Raw genomic sequence first — 17328 nt, 5'->3', positions numbered from 1 at the left:
ACGCTTACTCTCCAGTTCTACTTTTTAAGTCTACTTCTCATTAACTGAGTCTGTACTTAGGAACTGGGGTCCAAAAACTCAGCTCTGGGTGCATGCACCCTTCATAAACTGCATTTTTTACAATAGTGACACAAAATAGATTGCTGCTTTCCAATATACACGCATTAAAGGGCTTTTTTGCTGTTCAAAATGGTCTTTGGGTTTTCCTGCCTCACTTTTCTAGAGAGGAGCACGTGGTGCCTCCTACGCTCAGGAGGTGGGAGCGATGGAGTGATGCTCAGTATCCCTCCTGAGCAAACTCAGTGGCTGTTAAAATGTAATATTTATTGCTTTTTTGTTGAACTAGTCATAAGAACTGCCAGTACCCAAATATCCATCACCCAGCCTTTCTGTTCTGTTTGTCCAGGATCAGTCTATCTCGTCCTTTGCATTAGTGGTGAGGGAAGATGGACAGACCTCTCAAGGAGCCAAGAGGTTTAAAGTCTTTAGAGATCTGTAGCTGTCTCTTAAATTCCCACTTGGAAATAATTTCTCACCCGGAATTGAACAGTGCATCAATATAGTGCTCTTCCTAAGTCATAACAGAAGGCATGAGCTCTGCTTTGCTTTGCTACTGTCTTCTAATTTTCTGAGTGTCTGTGTTGAGTGATGCAACGCACAGAAACGGGTATTTATTTTATGCAGGCTTTTTTTAAACAAAATGTTGGTGGAAGTGTTTATGCTGGTTACAAGAGCCCTTCATGCTATGTTTTTGTTTGGGTCAAAATCGTTTAAAGTTGAATGTCAGAGGCTGGTTGCTGTTCCAAATACGGTCTATGGTTGGTTTGGTTTGGATGGAGCAATTGGGGAGAGGATCTGGCTTTTGCATTTCAGTATGCCTCTGGATCTCACTGGAGTTAATGGGGTCCACACTCCAGAAAATGCTTGTCTTGGCTGTGGAAGTGTTTGATGAAAACCACATAGCTTCCAGCAGCATCTTGATGGTTTTCTCTTCAACAGGGTCTGGTTGTCTTCTGCTACCTGGGATGTGCAATCGCTGGGATATTGCTGCAATTATGCACAATAAACTGATGCTCTTTGCCTTTCAAAGCCCTTTAGCATTGTTTCTACCCACCCTCTATCTCCAGGCTTTATTTATTCTCCTTTAGTCTGAAAAACTTATAAGTATTTGAGGGTTTTTTGGTAGAATTGAACTGTTGTTCTTGCACATGTATTAACAATAATCAACAATATAAACACTGAATCCAATAAGGATTGCAGGCTTCACGCTGGGGAACTTCTTAGCCCAGCAGATCCTGCAAAAATGGGCAACTGCCAGGAGGGCAGATTCAGGGTCTGCAGGGCTTCAGGGCCTGCAGCCACACTGGAGGGGAAGGAGGTGGAGTCAGCAGAATGAAGACCTGTCTGGTGGGACACGGGCAGCTCTTCACCATGCGCCTTGCAAAGTCGTTTGGTTTTACAAGGAGATGAGAGTCCAAAAGCAGGGCAGAGCTTGGTGTGTCTTCTCTACTAGGCTGTGTCAAGAAGATGAAATCAAGTGCTGTGTTTGGTAAGGGTACCTGAACCTCAGCCTTCACTGAGCACCAAACCCATCCAGCAATGTAAATAAAAAGTGGACTGAGCTCAGCTCGGTTGTGACAGACCAGCCTGTGCTCAATTCAAGATGTTTTTTGGGGGTAGAAGGTTCCCCATTAGATGACACACTGGTAGATATGCCTATCTTAAATGCTGATGTTGCCCCTAAAACAGCCAGTGCCTTAATACTATATTGGGGTCAACGAGCTGGAGATTTCTCCTGGTTTTAGCTCCAGGACCAAGTCCAGAGTCTAGTCTATTTGTGACATTGCAGTGCCCACGCAGCCTGAATTTTACTATTTCTGGCAGCCCTGCATCTGCAAGAAGTCCAGGGAGCCATGCAGGGGAAAGACCTGAGGTCTGAAAACAAATTGGAAGTAAGAAGAATTTGTTCTGAGTTTTTCAGAGCCTGTACATCCAGTGCACAAGCTGTACAGCAAAGGGGCCCATCTGCTTGTGAAGCACTACGTTTGTGGCTGTCCTTTGTTCTCAATATTTAAAGCCATAAAGTTCAACTGGCAGCTTGTAGCATGAAATTTCTCCCTTAGATATTTTTTTTTTAAAAAAAAAGCAAATTGTGGCAGGGTGAGTGTAAAGCTGGTTTAACCAGGGTTTTGGGAAGTGAAAAGGATGCTTTAATCTTGGTTATCTATAAGTGTAAGCTGTTGTGGTTTCTGAATATGTAGCAAGGTAAAAGAAACCATTATTCTAGCATTTATTAAAAATATGATTTTGTTTCTTTCCTAAGATCTATACTGGCTCTTGCCGTACAGCCCCCTTCACAGACTTTGATGGCAGCCAACAGAAGCAGTGAAAAAAACCAAAACAAACAGTATATTAAAATACCACCCTTTTACATCATCACATACAGCTTTTTTCTGGTTTTTGCCTTTCGTGAGTCATTGGTTCTGTGGGAGAAGAAAGTGTGGGTCTGTCTAATGCAAAGATGGTATTGTTATAACAAAGAAGCCTATAAAATTCAAGTTTCATCATAATTAAAACCCAGTTATAGTTAAAAAACATTGGTTTTTGGAATTTGATTGCAACCAGCATCACTATTTTAGAGGAAGGGAAAAACAAATTTAATTTTCTATATTTTTTTTTAAAGCAGACATACTATTTAGAGTGTTAATGCCTCTTCTTTTTTTTTTTTTTTTATTGATTCCTTTCTTTTTCCGTTTATAAATTTGAGGGATTATAACCCTTTTGCTTTCCCAGGATTATCTGAGTACCAGCAAATATTTTGAATAATGCCAGCAGAAAAAGACCTTTACTCAAAGTTTCAAATCTCAGCTGAGTGCAGAGTAGCAGGAGTAAGAAATCCTGACCCTGGGGTCAGGACCCTGGCAGGATGCTGTAGGGATGGCAGCAGATGGAAGATGTGCTCATATATGTTTAGAGAGTTTGTAATCTTAAGAATTAAGAATCTAGTGAATGCATACAAATGTGTTTTACAGAGGCTTTTAATTTGAGCAAATTTGGTTTTCTTAGATTATATCTTTTGCTGCCTCTAAAACACAGGCTGTCACTGCCGAAACTGCAAGTCCTCGCTCCAAAACACTTCAAAGAGAGATTTTAATTCTTAAGTCTGTCTTCCCCTTGTTCCTTTTGGCAGAAGATATTTCCAAAAGTCTTATCTGTTTTTAAGGTAGCCTGAATCTGATGCCTATCTTGAAAACTTAAAGGCAAATTAATTTGGCAATGCAATCTTATGAAGAAACCCAAATATAACAGGATCTTAGCAAAAGTTGGCCAACCCAAATAAGTGGCACTTTGAGCATATAATAAATAAAATATATATCCTTGCTAGACTGAGACGTAGGAAATCTATTGATTAAAACGTTGTCTTCAGCTTATTTCCTGAATCGCTGAGTTAAAGTGCGTTTGATCTATCTTGTTTTCGCATCAGCAATATTTTTGCGTGTGTGCAAGATGCTGCGCCTGCTTTGATCCCTGAGAAATTTGTTTTGGTGTCGCTGGAGCTATTTTTATTTTGCTTTGTGAGTGAAATAAAAAGGGTTTGATAAGTGCCACGGTGTTCCAGAACTGCCTAAATGTCACGTAACGAGACTTGCAGAAGAGACAAGGAGCTGTAGGTGACTACCTGAAGACAAAGCCATATGTACTATATGCTATATATTTCAGAGAATATTCAATTTTAATATATGTAGGATAATAAATACAGGAATAAATAAATACCCCCTTTAATACAAGAACAAATGTTTAAGTGCTTATTTTAAATGCTCTGCTGCACAGGAGTGGATGTAAGCGCATAGTGCAATCCTTTCTTGAATACCAAGCCTGTAATTACAAGAATATTGTGAATGTTGCACACCAGGTCGTGATGTGAACAGGAGGGATGGTTGGGCAGGCTGGGCATCCTTTACCCTGCCACTCCTCCACAGCTTTACCCTGTTGAACAGAGAAAATAAGAGCAACGCATATTTAAGGGGACAAACTGCTGTACAGGTTTCCTTTTATTTATTTTTTTATTACAAGGGTTTTATGGACTAGTGGTATTTAAACCATCTGCCTGGTGACATATGGTGATTCAAAGTGAATGGCTGAAATGAAAAATAAAAGTTTAAAACTTGTTTTGGAAGGGGGCTATTCCAACAGTTTGGGGAGAAATGCAAAATCATGCTCTTGAAATCACAGCAGCTCCTTAATTTGAAAAGAAATAATATTCCCCAGTGGTGCTCAAATTAGGTAGTTTGATATCTATTTAGGATAGTGAGGGGCTTTATAATGTCATCTAGGATGAATAGAATAAATGCTTTATTGAAATGGAAAAAAAAAAAAAAAGCCTAAAAACTTGAGTCATATAAAATAGATTGATGTCTCTGCTGGTATCTTATAAATGGATGTTGCATGAAGGCAAAGTGCTGTCTTCAACTCTTCAAGCCAATTAAAAAGATCTCATTTTAGATAGCTGCTGCTGGTTTGGGAGCCAGGGACGTTTGGTATCATGGACTTCATTCCCAGTGCTGGTGGACGTGGCTCCCCACAAGCAGGTCCATCACAGCATCAGGTGGTGAGCTTGGAGAACCCGTTTTGGTGGAACCCCATAGCACCCAGCAGCACTGGACCAACTTGTGTATCCAAAACCAGATTTGCTTGTGCTGTGTGTGATAGAAATCCTACCAGGAGGAGACTGCGTGTACCATGAGGCAAAGAGAGCGTCCCAGTTTCAGCCCCACTGCATTTCATCATCTGGGGGAGCGTGTGGGGTGAAGTCTGCTACGAAGGAGCGTCTGTCAAGGAATTATCTGGATTTGTCGGTACAACAGAGAGAAGAAATTGGCTTATAAGGAGCCAACATATTTGCAAATGAGATCCATATGTATGTGTGCTCCACCCCCCCCATATTCTCTATACATTGCTTTGCCAGGAGTTTCCTACCAGTTCTTACGATACAGCCTTTGCTTCTAAAAATAACTACTGAAGAATTTGAGATCTGGGCTGTTGATTAGATTTTTGGGTCCCAAGTGTAGCAAGGAAAGCAGCTCTCTGTGGGCTTCCCAGCTTGCCATGTAGCCAAGCCCATCTCGGGAAGAAGAGCAATGGCTTATAGCACACCCTGCACATCCCTGGAGAAAACTGGGCAATGCTGGGGTGGTACAGACTTAATGATATCCTTATCTATTTTAGAAAAAAAGAGGAAAATTCAGCAGTGAAGTCCTGCACATCCCCTATAACGTCTAATAAAAGGGGGAAATAAAAGTATTGTAATACAAACCCATGTATGACTGTATAGGGGAAAGGATGCCATTCTTTGTTGGCTTTCCATTTTTAATTGCACACCCTTGTGGCACTTAATTGGGCTGGTTTATGCTAGGACAAAGCATTACAGCAGCGAGAAACATTCCTGGGTCTTGGCCTTCATCTTTCCCCAGAGACTGATTTTTCTGGTGTAACAGTGGCACTGATTGTTTTCTGGTTTTATCCAAATAAGCAGAGATGGAGCGTGGGGTTAGAGAACTGGTCTTGAAATTTTCTATTAATCACTGAAATATTTCCCCCCATTTTGGGAAAATGTAAAAAATAAAAACATCAACAACCCATGTTGCTTGTAATAAAAACAGGGGGAAAAAAAAAAACCCTCCCCAAAACCTTTTCTTCAGTAAAGGGAAGAAAAAACGGTTACTGGAAAGTAGACCTGTTTGTGTTTCTAAATGTCAGCTGCTTTCCAAAACTTGTTCAGACATTTCAAGAGCTCACACTCAGTCTTTAAAAGCGCTACAACAAATCCTTTTGGTCCTGTTGCTCATATTTTTTCATCACACACTTGTTTTTTGTTAGTAGCAATGCTTTCTTTGGGCAAGCAAGTAATTCCTTGTTAATTGTTTTGATATTTTGTGATTATCCTTGCAACGTGGCTTATCTGACAGCACTTTATTGTCACCGAGCAATGGTTAGCAGCAGTACGAAGGCTTATGTACACTGTGAGCTGTGAACATCCTCAGTCGTGGACCATGTTACTGCCTTCTCCTGTTCCAGCTTGAGAGGGAGAGAAAGCAAGGCCATGTACCAGATTAATTGCATATTAAGTGCAAAACATTGGCAGAACAGCACGTGATCACACTAAAAGATGCTATCAAAAATTAAAGGAAAAAGAGGTGGCAACAAGCTAATAGAAGACAAATGATGCTGTGTGAGCTTTATTCTTTTGCTTGGGGTCAGTGAAATAAGGCCACTCAGATGATGTACCTTAAAGATGATGTACTGGCTGAACAGGAGCCAGCAGTGTGCCCAGGTGGACAAGAAGGCCAATGGCATCCTGGCTTGTATCAGCAATAGCATGGCCAGCAGGGACAGGGAAGGGATCTTACCCCTGTACTCAGCACTGGTGAGGCCGCCCCTCGATGAGTGGGTTCAGTTTTGGGCCCCTCACTCCAAAAAGGCCATTGAATGACTCGAGCGTGTCCAGAGAAGGGCAACGGAGCTGGTGCAGGGTCTGGAGCACAGGTCTGATGGGGAGCGGCTGAGGGAACTGGGGGGGTTTAGTCTGGAGAAGAGGAGGCTGAGGGGAGACCTCATGGCCCTCTACAACTCCCTGAAAGGAGGGTGCAGAGAGGGGGGATGAGTCTCTTGAACCAAGTAATGAGTGATAAGACAAGAGGGAATGGCCTCAAGTTGCACCAGGGAAGGTTTAGACTAGATATTAGGAAGTATTTCTTTGCAGAAGGGGTTGTTGGGCGTTGGAATGGGCTGCCCAGGGAGGTGGTGGAGTCCCCATCCCTGGAGGTGTTTAAGGGTCGGGTCGACATAGCGCTGAGAGATAGGGTGTAGTTGGAAACTGTCAGTGTTAGGTTAATGCTTGGACTAGATGATCTTCAAGGTCCTTTCCAACCGAGATGATTCTGTGATTCTGTGAAAGGGAAGGTTGGTCAGAAGGATTTCAAGGCAATGTGTGACAAGCTGCCCATTTGTTCAAGGCTTTATTGAAATAATTATGCGTGAACCTTCTGTTTCCCTGCTTATTCTTCTACAGTGGCTAAAATTCAACAAAATTTAACAGTCACAGCTGGTATAATAAGATTTTAGGTGATTAGTGTGTACCAAAGCACTGTGATAGCACTCAAGGTAGTAATTTAAACCAAGGAAGAATGACAAGCAGCAAGAACAAAGATAGTCCTTAAATATGAATTACTGCTTTACAGTTATGTGTGTAGGTGTCTGTCCCAATGCGTGTGTCTTTAGGAAAGTGCAGCCCTTGTATCCTGCTTTGATCTTGGTTTTCATCACTGTTAATTGAGCAAAATCTCTTTGCACCATGGCTGAGAGCACCATGGTGGGGATGGCCCTTCTTTAGAGGTATTACTCCTCTTTCTAGGAGAAGTGCTGGAGGAGCAGTGAATCTGCCTGCTGTGATTTGTAGCTCCCGTTGGCAGTACCTGGAAAACTTCACGTTTTCAGTAACACTCAAAGATTTACTATAGCGGTTTTAGCCTCTCCTTTTGTAACCCTTCTTCTGGTACCAGGCACTGCCTGCCCCAGCGTGTGCTTTCACATCACTTGCTATCGTTGCTGTGCAATATCCACCCTCCTCTTTCCTTCTCCCCAAGTAAACTCTTCAAGGATCTTGATGTATATTTTTTATATATATATATATATTTATTTTTTAAAAATCTTTTTCCTTTCTCTGCCAGTGATGGGATTTATGGTGCGATCTCACTTGAATGCACCAAAGAAAACCAAGCCAAAGTCAGGGGGCACATCTTATGGCCCTGGGATTGCAACTAACTCCTGATGGCGTCAGGACCGTTGGCGTATGCGGTGTAAATTAAAATAGTAGACAAAAGCTTTGACAAGGGAGAAATATGACTGTCGGACGTGGAAGCTTGGGAAGCATAAACCCATTTTAGTGCAAAGCAGGAATCATTTCCAATCAACTTTTTTCTTTTCTCTTTCAGGCTGTGACCGTGCGAAACTCCATGGCTAAATCTTTGTACAGCGCCTTGTTCGACTGGATAGTGTTCAGAATTAACCATGCACTCCTCAATTCAAAGGACATGGAGGAAAGCACCAAGGTAACGTCTCGGCAGCTCTTTTGGCTACACTCTTGTGTTTTTAAAATAGGTAACTAATGGATAAAACATTACCCAAGCTCCTAGCAGCACGTTGCTTAACATAAAGTTAGTTTTTCCTCGGTTAATATTTTAGACTGAGTACATTGTTATTTTAAGTGGCATTTGCTGAGCCAGAAAGGGTGAAGCACCTCGAATAATATATCCTCAAAGTGGCTGGGAAAGAGGTTTTGTTGTAGCCACAAAAGCCTGTGCCCTCACCCCCTCCAGGAGCCATGCCAATTTTCCCCCTTGTGTGTAAAACTATAGGACTTTATATAATTGAGGGGAAAAAAGGGAAATCTTGCTAACGCAAGGTGTTTTGATGAAGTTGCTCCATAAAAATAATTAGAAAAGGTGAACAAGCTTGTGGTGTCGGTAGGTACTGATATAGCACATCTATAAAGAGCAGGAAAGCGAGATTGGGGAAAAAAAGGTTACACTGGGAAGAGCAAAGCCAGCGTGGTGCTGGATCATTTTCCCAAGGCACTGATGGAAGGGATGACATGACATGACATTTCCTGCGATAGCAGGAGCTGGATGCCACGACCCGGAACATCCTCTCCAGGACGTCTCGTGTATTCATCTGTGCTTGTCGTGGCAGGGGGATGCTGACCCCAGAAAGCACGGGTGCACGGATGTGTCCATGCACACACGGGCTTGCAGCTCACCAGCTACCCTTGGCTTGGAAATTTTGGGCATGGGCCAGCAGCTGTGGGGTTTTTTGGGGGGTTGTACATCCAAGCTGAAGCTGCAGCTGCCAAAAGGAGGATTGTTTTGCTAAGCACTAACATTATGTTTGAATTATGCTGTAGGGCCGAAGTTGCAGAGGCTTGCAGTGTAGCTGGTCCTTTATTTAACTCCATAGAAATGCTTGCAGAGTGTAATTATAGACTGGAAATAAATACATGCATATAAAATTTGGTAATATGCTTTTCTGACAAGAAAGGTTGTTAAAGCGGGTAACATCCAGCATGTCTTCTGACTGCACATGCTTCCTCTCCCTCTGTTTAATATTTTACCAAAAATGTTGTGTTCTCTCATGATTTTTTTTCCAAGTCATCAAAAGTTTTGTCTAGGCTGTCAGAAAAAAAAAACCAAACTCAACACTGTAGGTGTATTTGGTGAAACAGAAAAGGTGGATTTGTTTTGAGAAGGAAACGCATCTCAAATACTAAATAATTTTTTTTTAAATGATCCAATTTATTGTATTATCTGTTCTGTAATATGTAAATACAAAATCAGACTGGGAGACTTTTGCTTGCTTAGCCTGTCTGTAATAACAAGGCACAACAGTAGGTGTTTATGGGCCATTAAACTTTGGTTCCCAACCTCAAATTGCAGCAGGTAAGAGCCAGAACAGCCCAAATTCATGCTGTATTCCAGCACTCCTGCTGCATATTAACCCTCTGCTTCCTCCAGCCAAGACTCCTGTGCAGCGTAACCACCCTCCTCTTGCCTGTCTCCCTATATCATCTCATGAATTCCCAATTCCCAGTTTTCTGACTCGTTGTTTGGGTTTTTTTTGCTCAAAATCGCACCTTGTAGCCATAAAATCCAGGTCAGGCAGCCAGTGCCGGGCGCTGGGAGCGGTGTTGCCCTTGCGCAAGAGCAGATCCGCCTACGCTGGCAAACGCCCAGGACCCGGAGCTGCAGGAACGTGCAGGCTCGTACCGGCAGCGAGATCCAGCGAGGCAGTCCTGGGCTGTACGTGGGCCAGGTTTTCTGAAACAGGAAGGTAGTGCACAAAATACCAAGAAATATCTACTTCTAGAGACAGAAGTGTAATCAGGTTTATCTTCAGAGTCCTCTATGATCACTGATTGATTTTCATGAGTCCCCAGAAATCATGAAAATGCATGAATCCTGCCTGTTTTATGGATAGAGAGGTTAAAGAGAGAGTTTATGTGCATTGCACAGAGCTGCAGAGAGCAGCTTCATTAAACATTGACTAGCCATTTTTCTCTCAAGTTGTTCTACAGCGTCACCTCCTCACCCCTTTTTTTAGCCCCCGGCTTGGGTCCTTCCAGCACAGAGGGAGGAGAGGTGCCTGCCTGGACCAGGCAGGCCCGGGAATAACTGCTCTTTTGCCCTCAAGGAATAGCGTCACTGCCAGCAAGTGGCCGAGGGCATCCTGGGCTCTGCGGCTGCCGCTGAGACACCAACCAGCAATTACCACGCTTCTCTGCCCTGGAGGAACCGAGGTGATGCCAATTAATTTGGTTTTTCCTACCACTTCACAATCCTCTTGAAATCCTTTTCATCTTGGGCTTGGAGAAACCCCAGATGAGGATATAGGTTTTTCTTAATCTCCTATATGTGGTCTTGAGGTTGGGCAACCCCAATGAGTAACTGGAAGGTGGACTGGGAGCAGGGGCATCTCCAGACCTTGAGAGTAGGTCCTCGCTGCAAAGCAAGATCTCAGCGCTTGGATGACATCTACTTGCTGGCATCTACCAGCTCCCTCAAAAAAAATCTCCTAAACACCCTGAGTCTCTGATTTATGAAAAAAAAATACAGTCTTGCACCTCACTGTGAAAGGTTACTGACTCCTGAGTTTGCAGTGGGTGGGCAATATGCGACTCACCCTGCAGCAAATGTCCTGGCTTAATCCAGCCCATGCTTGCCACCAATATTCCTCTGACTTTTAAGATCCATTTTGAAATAATCCTACAGGTTGTGAAGGTTCAGAAGGTTGTCAGATGATGGATTTTTGTCAGAGGGCTTTTTCATATGGCAGTCATGTTATGCAGAGGTAAAGTAAGACCTAAACCCATCTGAATTCAGAGTGTATATGGGAGGAGAACTGCTTCTGAAGTTGATGAGAAAAATGAATATGAAAGTATATCTCTTTATGAGTGTAAATTTTGATTTCAGTGGTCATACACAGTTGTCCTATAAAAACACTCGTGGAGAGCTTGTAGCTTTTACAGAAATTGGCTTGACCAGAGCTACCATTCACCTGGTTGGGGTGACTCAGGGTTTTGACGTGAAGGTTGGAGGTTGCAGAAGACAACAAATACTTATAGGTGCACATATGGCACGCACACAAAAGCCGGATTTGCTCTCCGATCCGCGTGCTGTTGAAACACGTGCAGCCATCTCTGCGTCCAGCAAAGTCCTTTTGCTGGGGCTGAGCAGCATTGCCCCAGCCACCTAGGACGACCATGTAGACCAAAACTCATGCTCAACCAAACCAGTGGTGGATATAATATTCATTGGTGCAGACAGTATTTGGTGAGGAGGCTGTTTATAGCTAGTTTAGCCTATTTAATTGCTGGTGGACTAGGTGGTGCGGTGATAGGTGGGAAGAAAACCTAGATCCTAACAAAGTCCAAACCCTAGGAGAGCCTGGGACAATGGGAATGGAGACAATTTTCGTATCCCAATATGTGTGTTTATTTGATGTTAGCAGTAAGGACAAGATCAAAAGATGAAGCTGGGTTAAAAAAAAATAAACACCCGGCTGTCGTTCTTCCACTGTTTTTCAAGCAAGTATTTGGAAGATGTAAATCAGACCTTTGATATCCAAATTTAGTTAAATGTACAGTGAATTATTTTGGGAAAACACAGTGGGATTTGGCTTATCTTGCTTGCTGACAGGATTCGTAGCATGTTATTTCTGAGCCGAGTTGTGAATAAGTTATTTGATACGGCTTGTTTTATGCTCGTAGCAGTGCTGCTGTGTATCCGTTTCACTCCAACTCCATTTTCCTTGGTCTTCTCTCTATTGCTTTTACCTTTTTTTATGTTCTCATGATCCCCTACAAACTGTCTGAAATTTGACCTTTATTAATGAGGTTGGAGACTTTTTCTCCTCTTGAGAACTAGATTACTAAACCTCAGAGAGTCTATTATTTAATTCCCCTTCCATAAATTAGGTTAAGAATTGTTGGAAGTCTGTCTCGTTGCTTAAAATGATGATATAGGGTATATCGTGGTGGAACAGAGGCATTTCTTCCAAGGGTTTTTTTTAAGCTTTTCCCATTTGGTTCTTGTGAAGTGTCTTAATTTCTTCCTAAATAACCCTGCTGTTGTTTTCAGATGAGGTGCTGCGTATGTATGGATGATGGTGAATGTGAATTTATGGCCATGAAGAAAGTTCATTTAAATGAACGGCCATGAAGAAAATTCATGGTTGAATTCATAAAGAATTCATGACCGTGTAGAAAATTCGTTTAGATTTAATCATCTAGTTAATTCTTGGCTATCTGACCTGAAACAGAGGAAGAATTGCTGAACACACAGCAGGTTTAATGCCCATCTGTTCATTATTTTTAGGTCCCAACTTCCAAATTTGTAGCAAATCACTGCCTTTCACTTTATATAATAGGTCATCATGTATATTATGGGGATGTACTTCGGAATAGTCCTTTTAGATTTAGTGGTGATGGCTTTTTGGCTTGGTTTGGGGGTTTTTTACAGTATTGGCTTTGGAATATTGTAAAAAAAATAAAAATTTTAAACAGGTAAAAAATTTAAAAATAATAATAAAAAGTATTTTTCCCCAGAATTTTAAGCAAAACTATTTGTGATTGCCAAAATATGCCTCTGTGATAGAATGACATCACCAGCGTGCATTCGGGGTGACATAAATCAGCTCCAATATTTATTGGTGCTTTGGGAATTGGAGAGCACGTCATAGCTTCAAGACCGTTGTTTGCCAAACCCCTTAAAAGTCATGCTCGGTGTTTAAATGTTACGGCTGTGACGTTTTTAGAAAAGCATGAGGTCAGTTTTTATCATCTCAACCAGAAAGTGCTTACTAACCCAGGGTTCACTCAAATTTTAAAAATCCTTGTAGACGTACACTTTTAGTTACAGGAATTTCACTATAGATTTTATATACTCAGTAATAGAGTTGACTGCTGCAGGCTTGTCCGTGCTGCACACTTGTTAATTTTAAATGTTAGCTTTTATAAAGGAACAACATTAACACATAAATTAGACTTGGCTAGTTGAGGTCTCAATTATATTATATCTTTGCATGATTTCCTTATGGCCCTCATTCAAAGTGTCAGTTTGAAACTGAAGAATGAGATTTGTAAATGTAAAATGCCTTTGATTATTTTCTTTAAATATTGGACTGCAACGTTAATCTTAAAAACAGCCAGATTACATGTTTTTGTCGGGCAGTTTAACAAAATAATTTCATTCACACTTATCTCAATGGAAATAATTTTTTTTTCACCTTGCTATAAGAAAGTAGGTTTGTGCTGCTTTATAATGGAAAAAAAAGATCTAACCCTTTTGCATAGGTACCATGAGAGTTTTTTGGCCAGAAAGCAGAAAAATAGACATAAATTCCCAATTTCTCATATTTAAAAGTTTTACCAACTTACACACATTGACCTCTTTTTGGGGGGGAAGTCTGCAGTGCTGCCTCCTGCAACAGAGGCCAAACGACCTGATTCACCACAGAGCTCTGCCCTAATTTCTCTGGTGTGAAACTGTAAAAAAAAAACCCCACATCTTAAAATTTATATTCTGGAGGTGTTCGGGAGTTATCCACATAATCAGTGATGTGAGAAAAATGCTGGTTTTCCCTCTGTAACAACCATGGCAGAATTAAGCATGCTCGTCTTGTACGTGTGGTTTGATACCTGCAGTGATTTTGATAAATACACATTATTTTTATTTTTAGTTCTGTGTTATCTCTCTGAGCTTGTTTAATTTTGGGTGCCAGCAAAAGAATTATAAAAAGACAACTTCAAAATATAATATTTTAATAGGATTTCTTTATAACTGAAGTTATAACTGAAGTTATGAAGTAGCCCAGAAGAGTAGTAACTCTTCTATTTCGCTTTATAAATGTATTTACAGACACACATTAAAATGTATTTTCTAGCAGTTTCAACACAATAAATGAACTAGCATTGAAAAAGAGGGAAGGTTTTTTTGTACTCAGCTATTTCATATTAAATTATGTTTGTGAAAGCTTGAAAACCTTGTTCAGTTTACAGTGTTCACTTGTGGCAGGGCCTTAACTATTTCCACAGAGCATCAGTATGGCACTTGTGAAAGCTGATGTCTGTAATTCCATAAGGATTCTGGAAGTGTGAGCATTTTATCTTCTAAGTCTTGTTTTTATGAAGTGCAATAGAGGTATCTAGGGTAGTTTTAGGGAGCTCTTGTGGGTCGTAGGGAGAAGCTTGCATGGCAGTGGAGTGGTTGGGGTTGGGATTTGCTTACGCGAGGGCAATGCGAATGGAGCATTGGTGTCGTGGATAAGAAAAAGTCACTTTGTCCTGTTTCCATCATCACTTTTTCCATGTATAATATAGATAAAATATGAGCTGCTAATTATACAAAGACTTTAAGAAGAATTCTTACTGAAATCTATTTTCAAAAAGAGATGAAGAAGATTTCTGCTTGTTAGGCTGCTGTTTAATGAGTATATCTGTGAACAAAAGGGTTCATTGGGACGAGCAGGAGAAGGATGCTTGACTTGGAAAGCAGCGAGTGAGAGAGGATCCCTCTGCCAGGCCCAGGCCTTGGTCCAGTGGCTTCCCAATTTCCATCTTCTGGTCAAACGGCTGTTTCTCATGGGCATTTTGCCAAGTGATGCAAACTCCTGGGAAGCTGGCCAAGGACCTTCAGTAGTCATCCTTGTCATGGCATGGCTGGGGGTGAGGGCGTAGAGTCTGACTGGCCCTGGAATAGGGGCAAAAGCCTGGATGAAGGATAAGGTAGTAAAAGACCTCTTGGAAAAATGGGTTAGAGTCTTATTGTTGTCCTTATATGCTTTTTTAATTGTGATTTCACTTATTCCAGTAGCCAAAGTCCATACACAAAGCTTCTGCCCACAGCAGCTGTGTCTGTTCCAGCCTTAGGTGTTTCCCCGGTCAGGAGCTGAGCACAGGGGTATTTTCCTCCTACATTACGTGATCTGTTGAAGGGGACAAGCTGCAGTAGAGGCTTCTGGATAGTCTGTTTTATATTTCTGGCAGTGGAGTTAGGATAGTCTTTGGAAGGTAGTCTTATGAAATCCAGAGTGCAGATAAGACCAATAAAATTAAAACCAGTGTGCCTGGCAGCTCTCAGATTCTTCTGAGGTGGAGCAGAGGAGGTGTTTCTCCTCCCTGCTTGAGGTTTGGTTCATTTGACCAGTGCTAATGCTTTTACCTTTCTTAATATTTTTATTTAATTAATTGTCTCATATAAACAGAGCCCATGTATAAGTGAAATGACTTTGGTTAGTCCCCCAAGCATGGTCCACTAATGAACTGCTGGTGGAGCTCTCCATGCACGTGTTCTTCAGGCTCTTCACCCCATTTCTGATGACAACAGGCTTGCTAGGTGGACACACTCTTGAGTTTTATTTGTAACTAATTATTAATTACTTGCTTAACAGAACAGTCATATACAGGTTTGGAAGCTGCAGCAGAAATGATACCTACTTAAGCTTGTTTTTCACCCAGGCTCCCTGTGTTGATGAGGTTTATCTCCTGTCACAACCCCATGTCCCTCTTCCTCTGGGTTTACCAAATTCATCCAATAGGCAGAGGGCTCAAGTTTTATGAAAACCAGTGCCTACGTGGAGGAGAAAGGGCCACATTTCTACTTCCATTAAGGGAAGGAAGGATAGTCTGAGCCAGGGAGTGATGGGTTGCACTTGCTTGCAGGCCAACATACGCATGGCCAGGGGTCCACTGCTGCCCCTTGCCTGGCTGGTAGTGGGGGAGCAGGCTTGGTTTGGGAGGAGAGAGGGAGCCAGGAGGTTGCAAAGCAAGCTGTGAATTCGCAGCAGTGTTGACCTTGTTTTGCCAACATAGAAAACGTGGTGCACCCACGTCTTGAAGAGCGTCTCAAGAGGTTGTTGTTAGAGGAGAGACCAAACAGGCTTTGACTCTTCAGTTTGGAGAAAAGCCTGGGGTGGGATACAGTTCAGGTTCACTGAATCATCAAAGTGGTTGAAAAAAGGCATTTTAGAACTGTAGCTCACCAAATCCTGCTATATATGTTATGGGGTATGGATTTAGTAAAAGAAAACACTTCTCTGTCGTGAACTTCTAAAAGTTGGCCTGAGAGGCTGTGAGGGATCATAGTGTCCGTGGGTTAAAGGAAAAAAAGGATGGGTACCTCTTTACCCATGAACTAAAGGGAGCACAGAGGTGCCATCTCCCTCATCCCAAAATTGTGGGTGCTGGTAGAAAAGGGTGATGAACCACAGAAGAGCCATGCTGACATACCCAGGTGTTGCAGGAGAAGAGTCAGAGATCACTCAGATCTGAGTTAGCAGTTAGTTTATTGAGTGCTAACCAGTAAAGTTAGGTATGTAAAATATTTCATAAGTACAGATGGATTGGCGGTCAATACTATTTACTACACTTAAAGTTAGTATGGGATGCAAAGATTATCACTTAAGCTTACTATATGTATCTTAAATGTTACATGCGTGCAAAAAATGTCACTTACCCAGCCATTGATGCCTGGTGTCAAGTGAGGGATCTCTCGGCCTCAAGGAGTAACCTTGAGAGGTGTCCCTAGTCAAGGGGAGATCGCCGTGCAGCCAGGTGCCATGGAGGGAGAGCTCAACGGACCCTGACGATGTTTATAGTGTAAAGCGGTTGATTTGTAGTCAGATTTTTTATTGTGTTAATGCAGTTTTGTCCGCTTATCAGCCCAGTCTCCAGCCAAACCGAGTTTTTTTGGGGTTTTAGTGCTGAATTCTCACTGATAGCCTCACACAATAGGATTAACTTTGGTTAGACCTTTGGTCTTTGATTAACTTTGGTTTGCTGAGCATCTGCCCAGACCAAAGTGCAGTTCATTCCAACAGGAGGATTGCATCCATCACACCAGGATGAGATGTCCTGCTGCCGTGGTTGGAGATGCTGGGCTGGGAGGAGTGTTGAGTTGCTCCTGTAGAGCATTTCTTGTGTCCTGGTGGCAGGGGCTGGGATGGCTGTGCCAGAGTACGGGGCCCTGGGACAGTATCCATGGAAAATGAGGCTTGGTTCCCTTCCCTGGCCAGAGACCTTCGTTCAAAGCAAGCAGTAGCCGAGTCTTCAAAGGGTGCAGAAGGCAGGGAAAGCACACTCCTGGGTCATTAGGTTAGAGAAGGAGCTTTTGTTTTATTTGCCTAACAGCTCTGTTGCCAAAGTTTTTAACTATGAAGGAACCTGACTCAAGGGGTGGATCTGAGCCCACTTTTTCAGCAACATTACTCTTTCTGTGTTAC

General features: G+C 42.1%; 1 protein-coding gene across 9 annotated transcripts in view; it reads left to right on the top strand.

The window, feature by feature from the left end:
• Nucleotides 1-17328, top strand: part of MYO9A (myosin IXA) — a 189299-nt gene that overhangs the window by 103882 nt on the left and 68089 nt on the right. For all 9 annotated transcript variants that reach the window (XM_074837279.1, XM_074837280.1, XM_074837282.1 and 6 more), the window contains one exon: nucleotides 7992-8108. In XM_074837279.1, coding sequence (XP_074693380.1) covers nucleotides 7992-8108 — 117 coding nt within the window. The remainder of the gene's footprint in view (nucleotides 1-7991; nucleotides 8109-17328) is intronic.

This window comes from Strix aluco, chromosome 12 (genome assembly GCF_031877795.1).
Source record: "Strix aluco isolate bStrAlu1 chromosome 12, bStrAlu1.hap1, whole genome shotgun sequence".
NCBI lineage: Eukaryota > Metazoa > Chordata > Aves > Strigiformes > Strigidae > Strix > Strix aluco.
The sequence above is the reverse complement of the archived record's forward strand: the minus strand, read 5'-3'. Positions and strand labels throughout refer to the sequence as shown.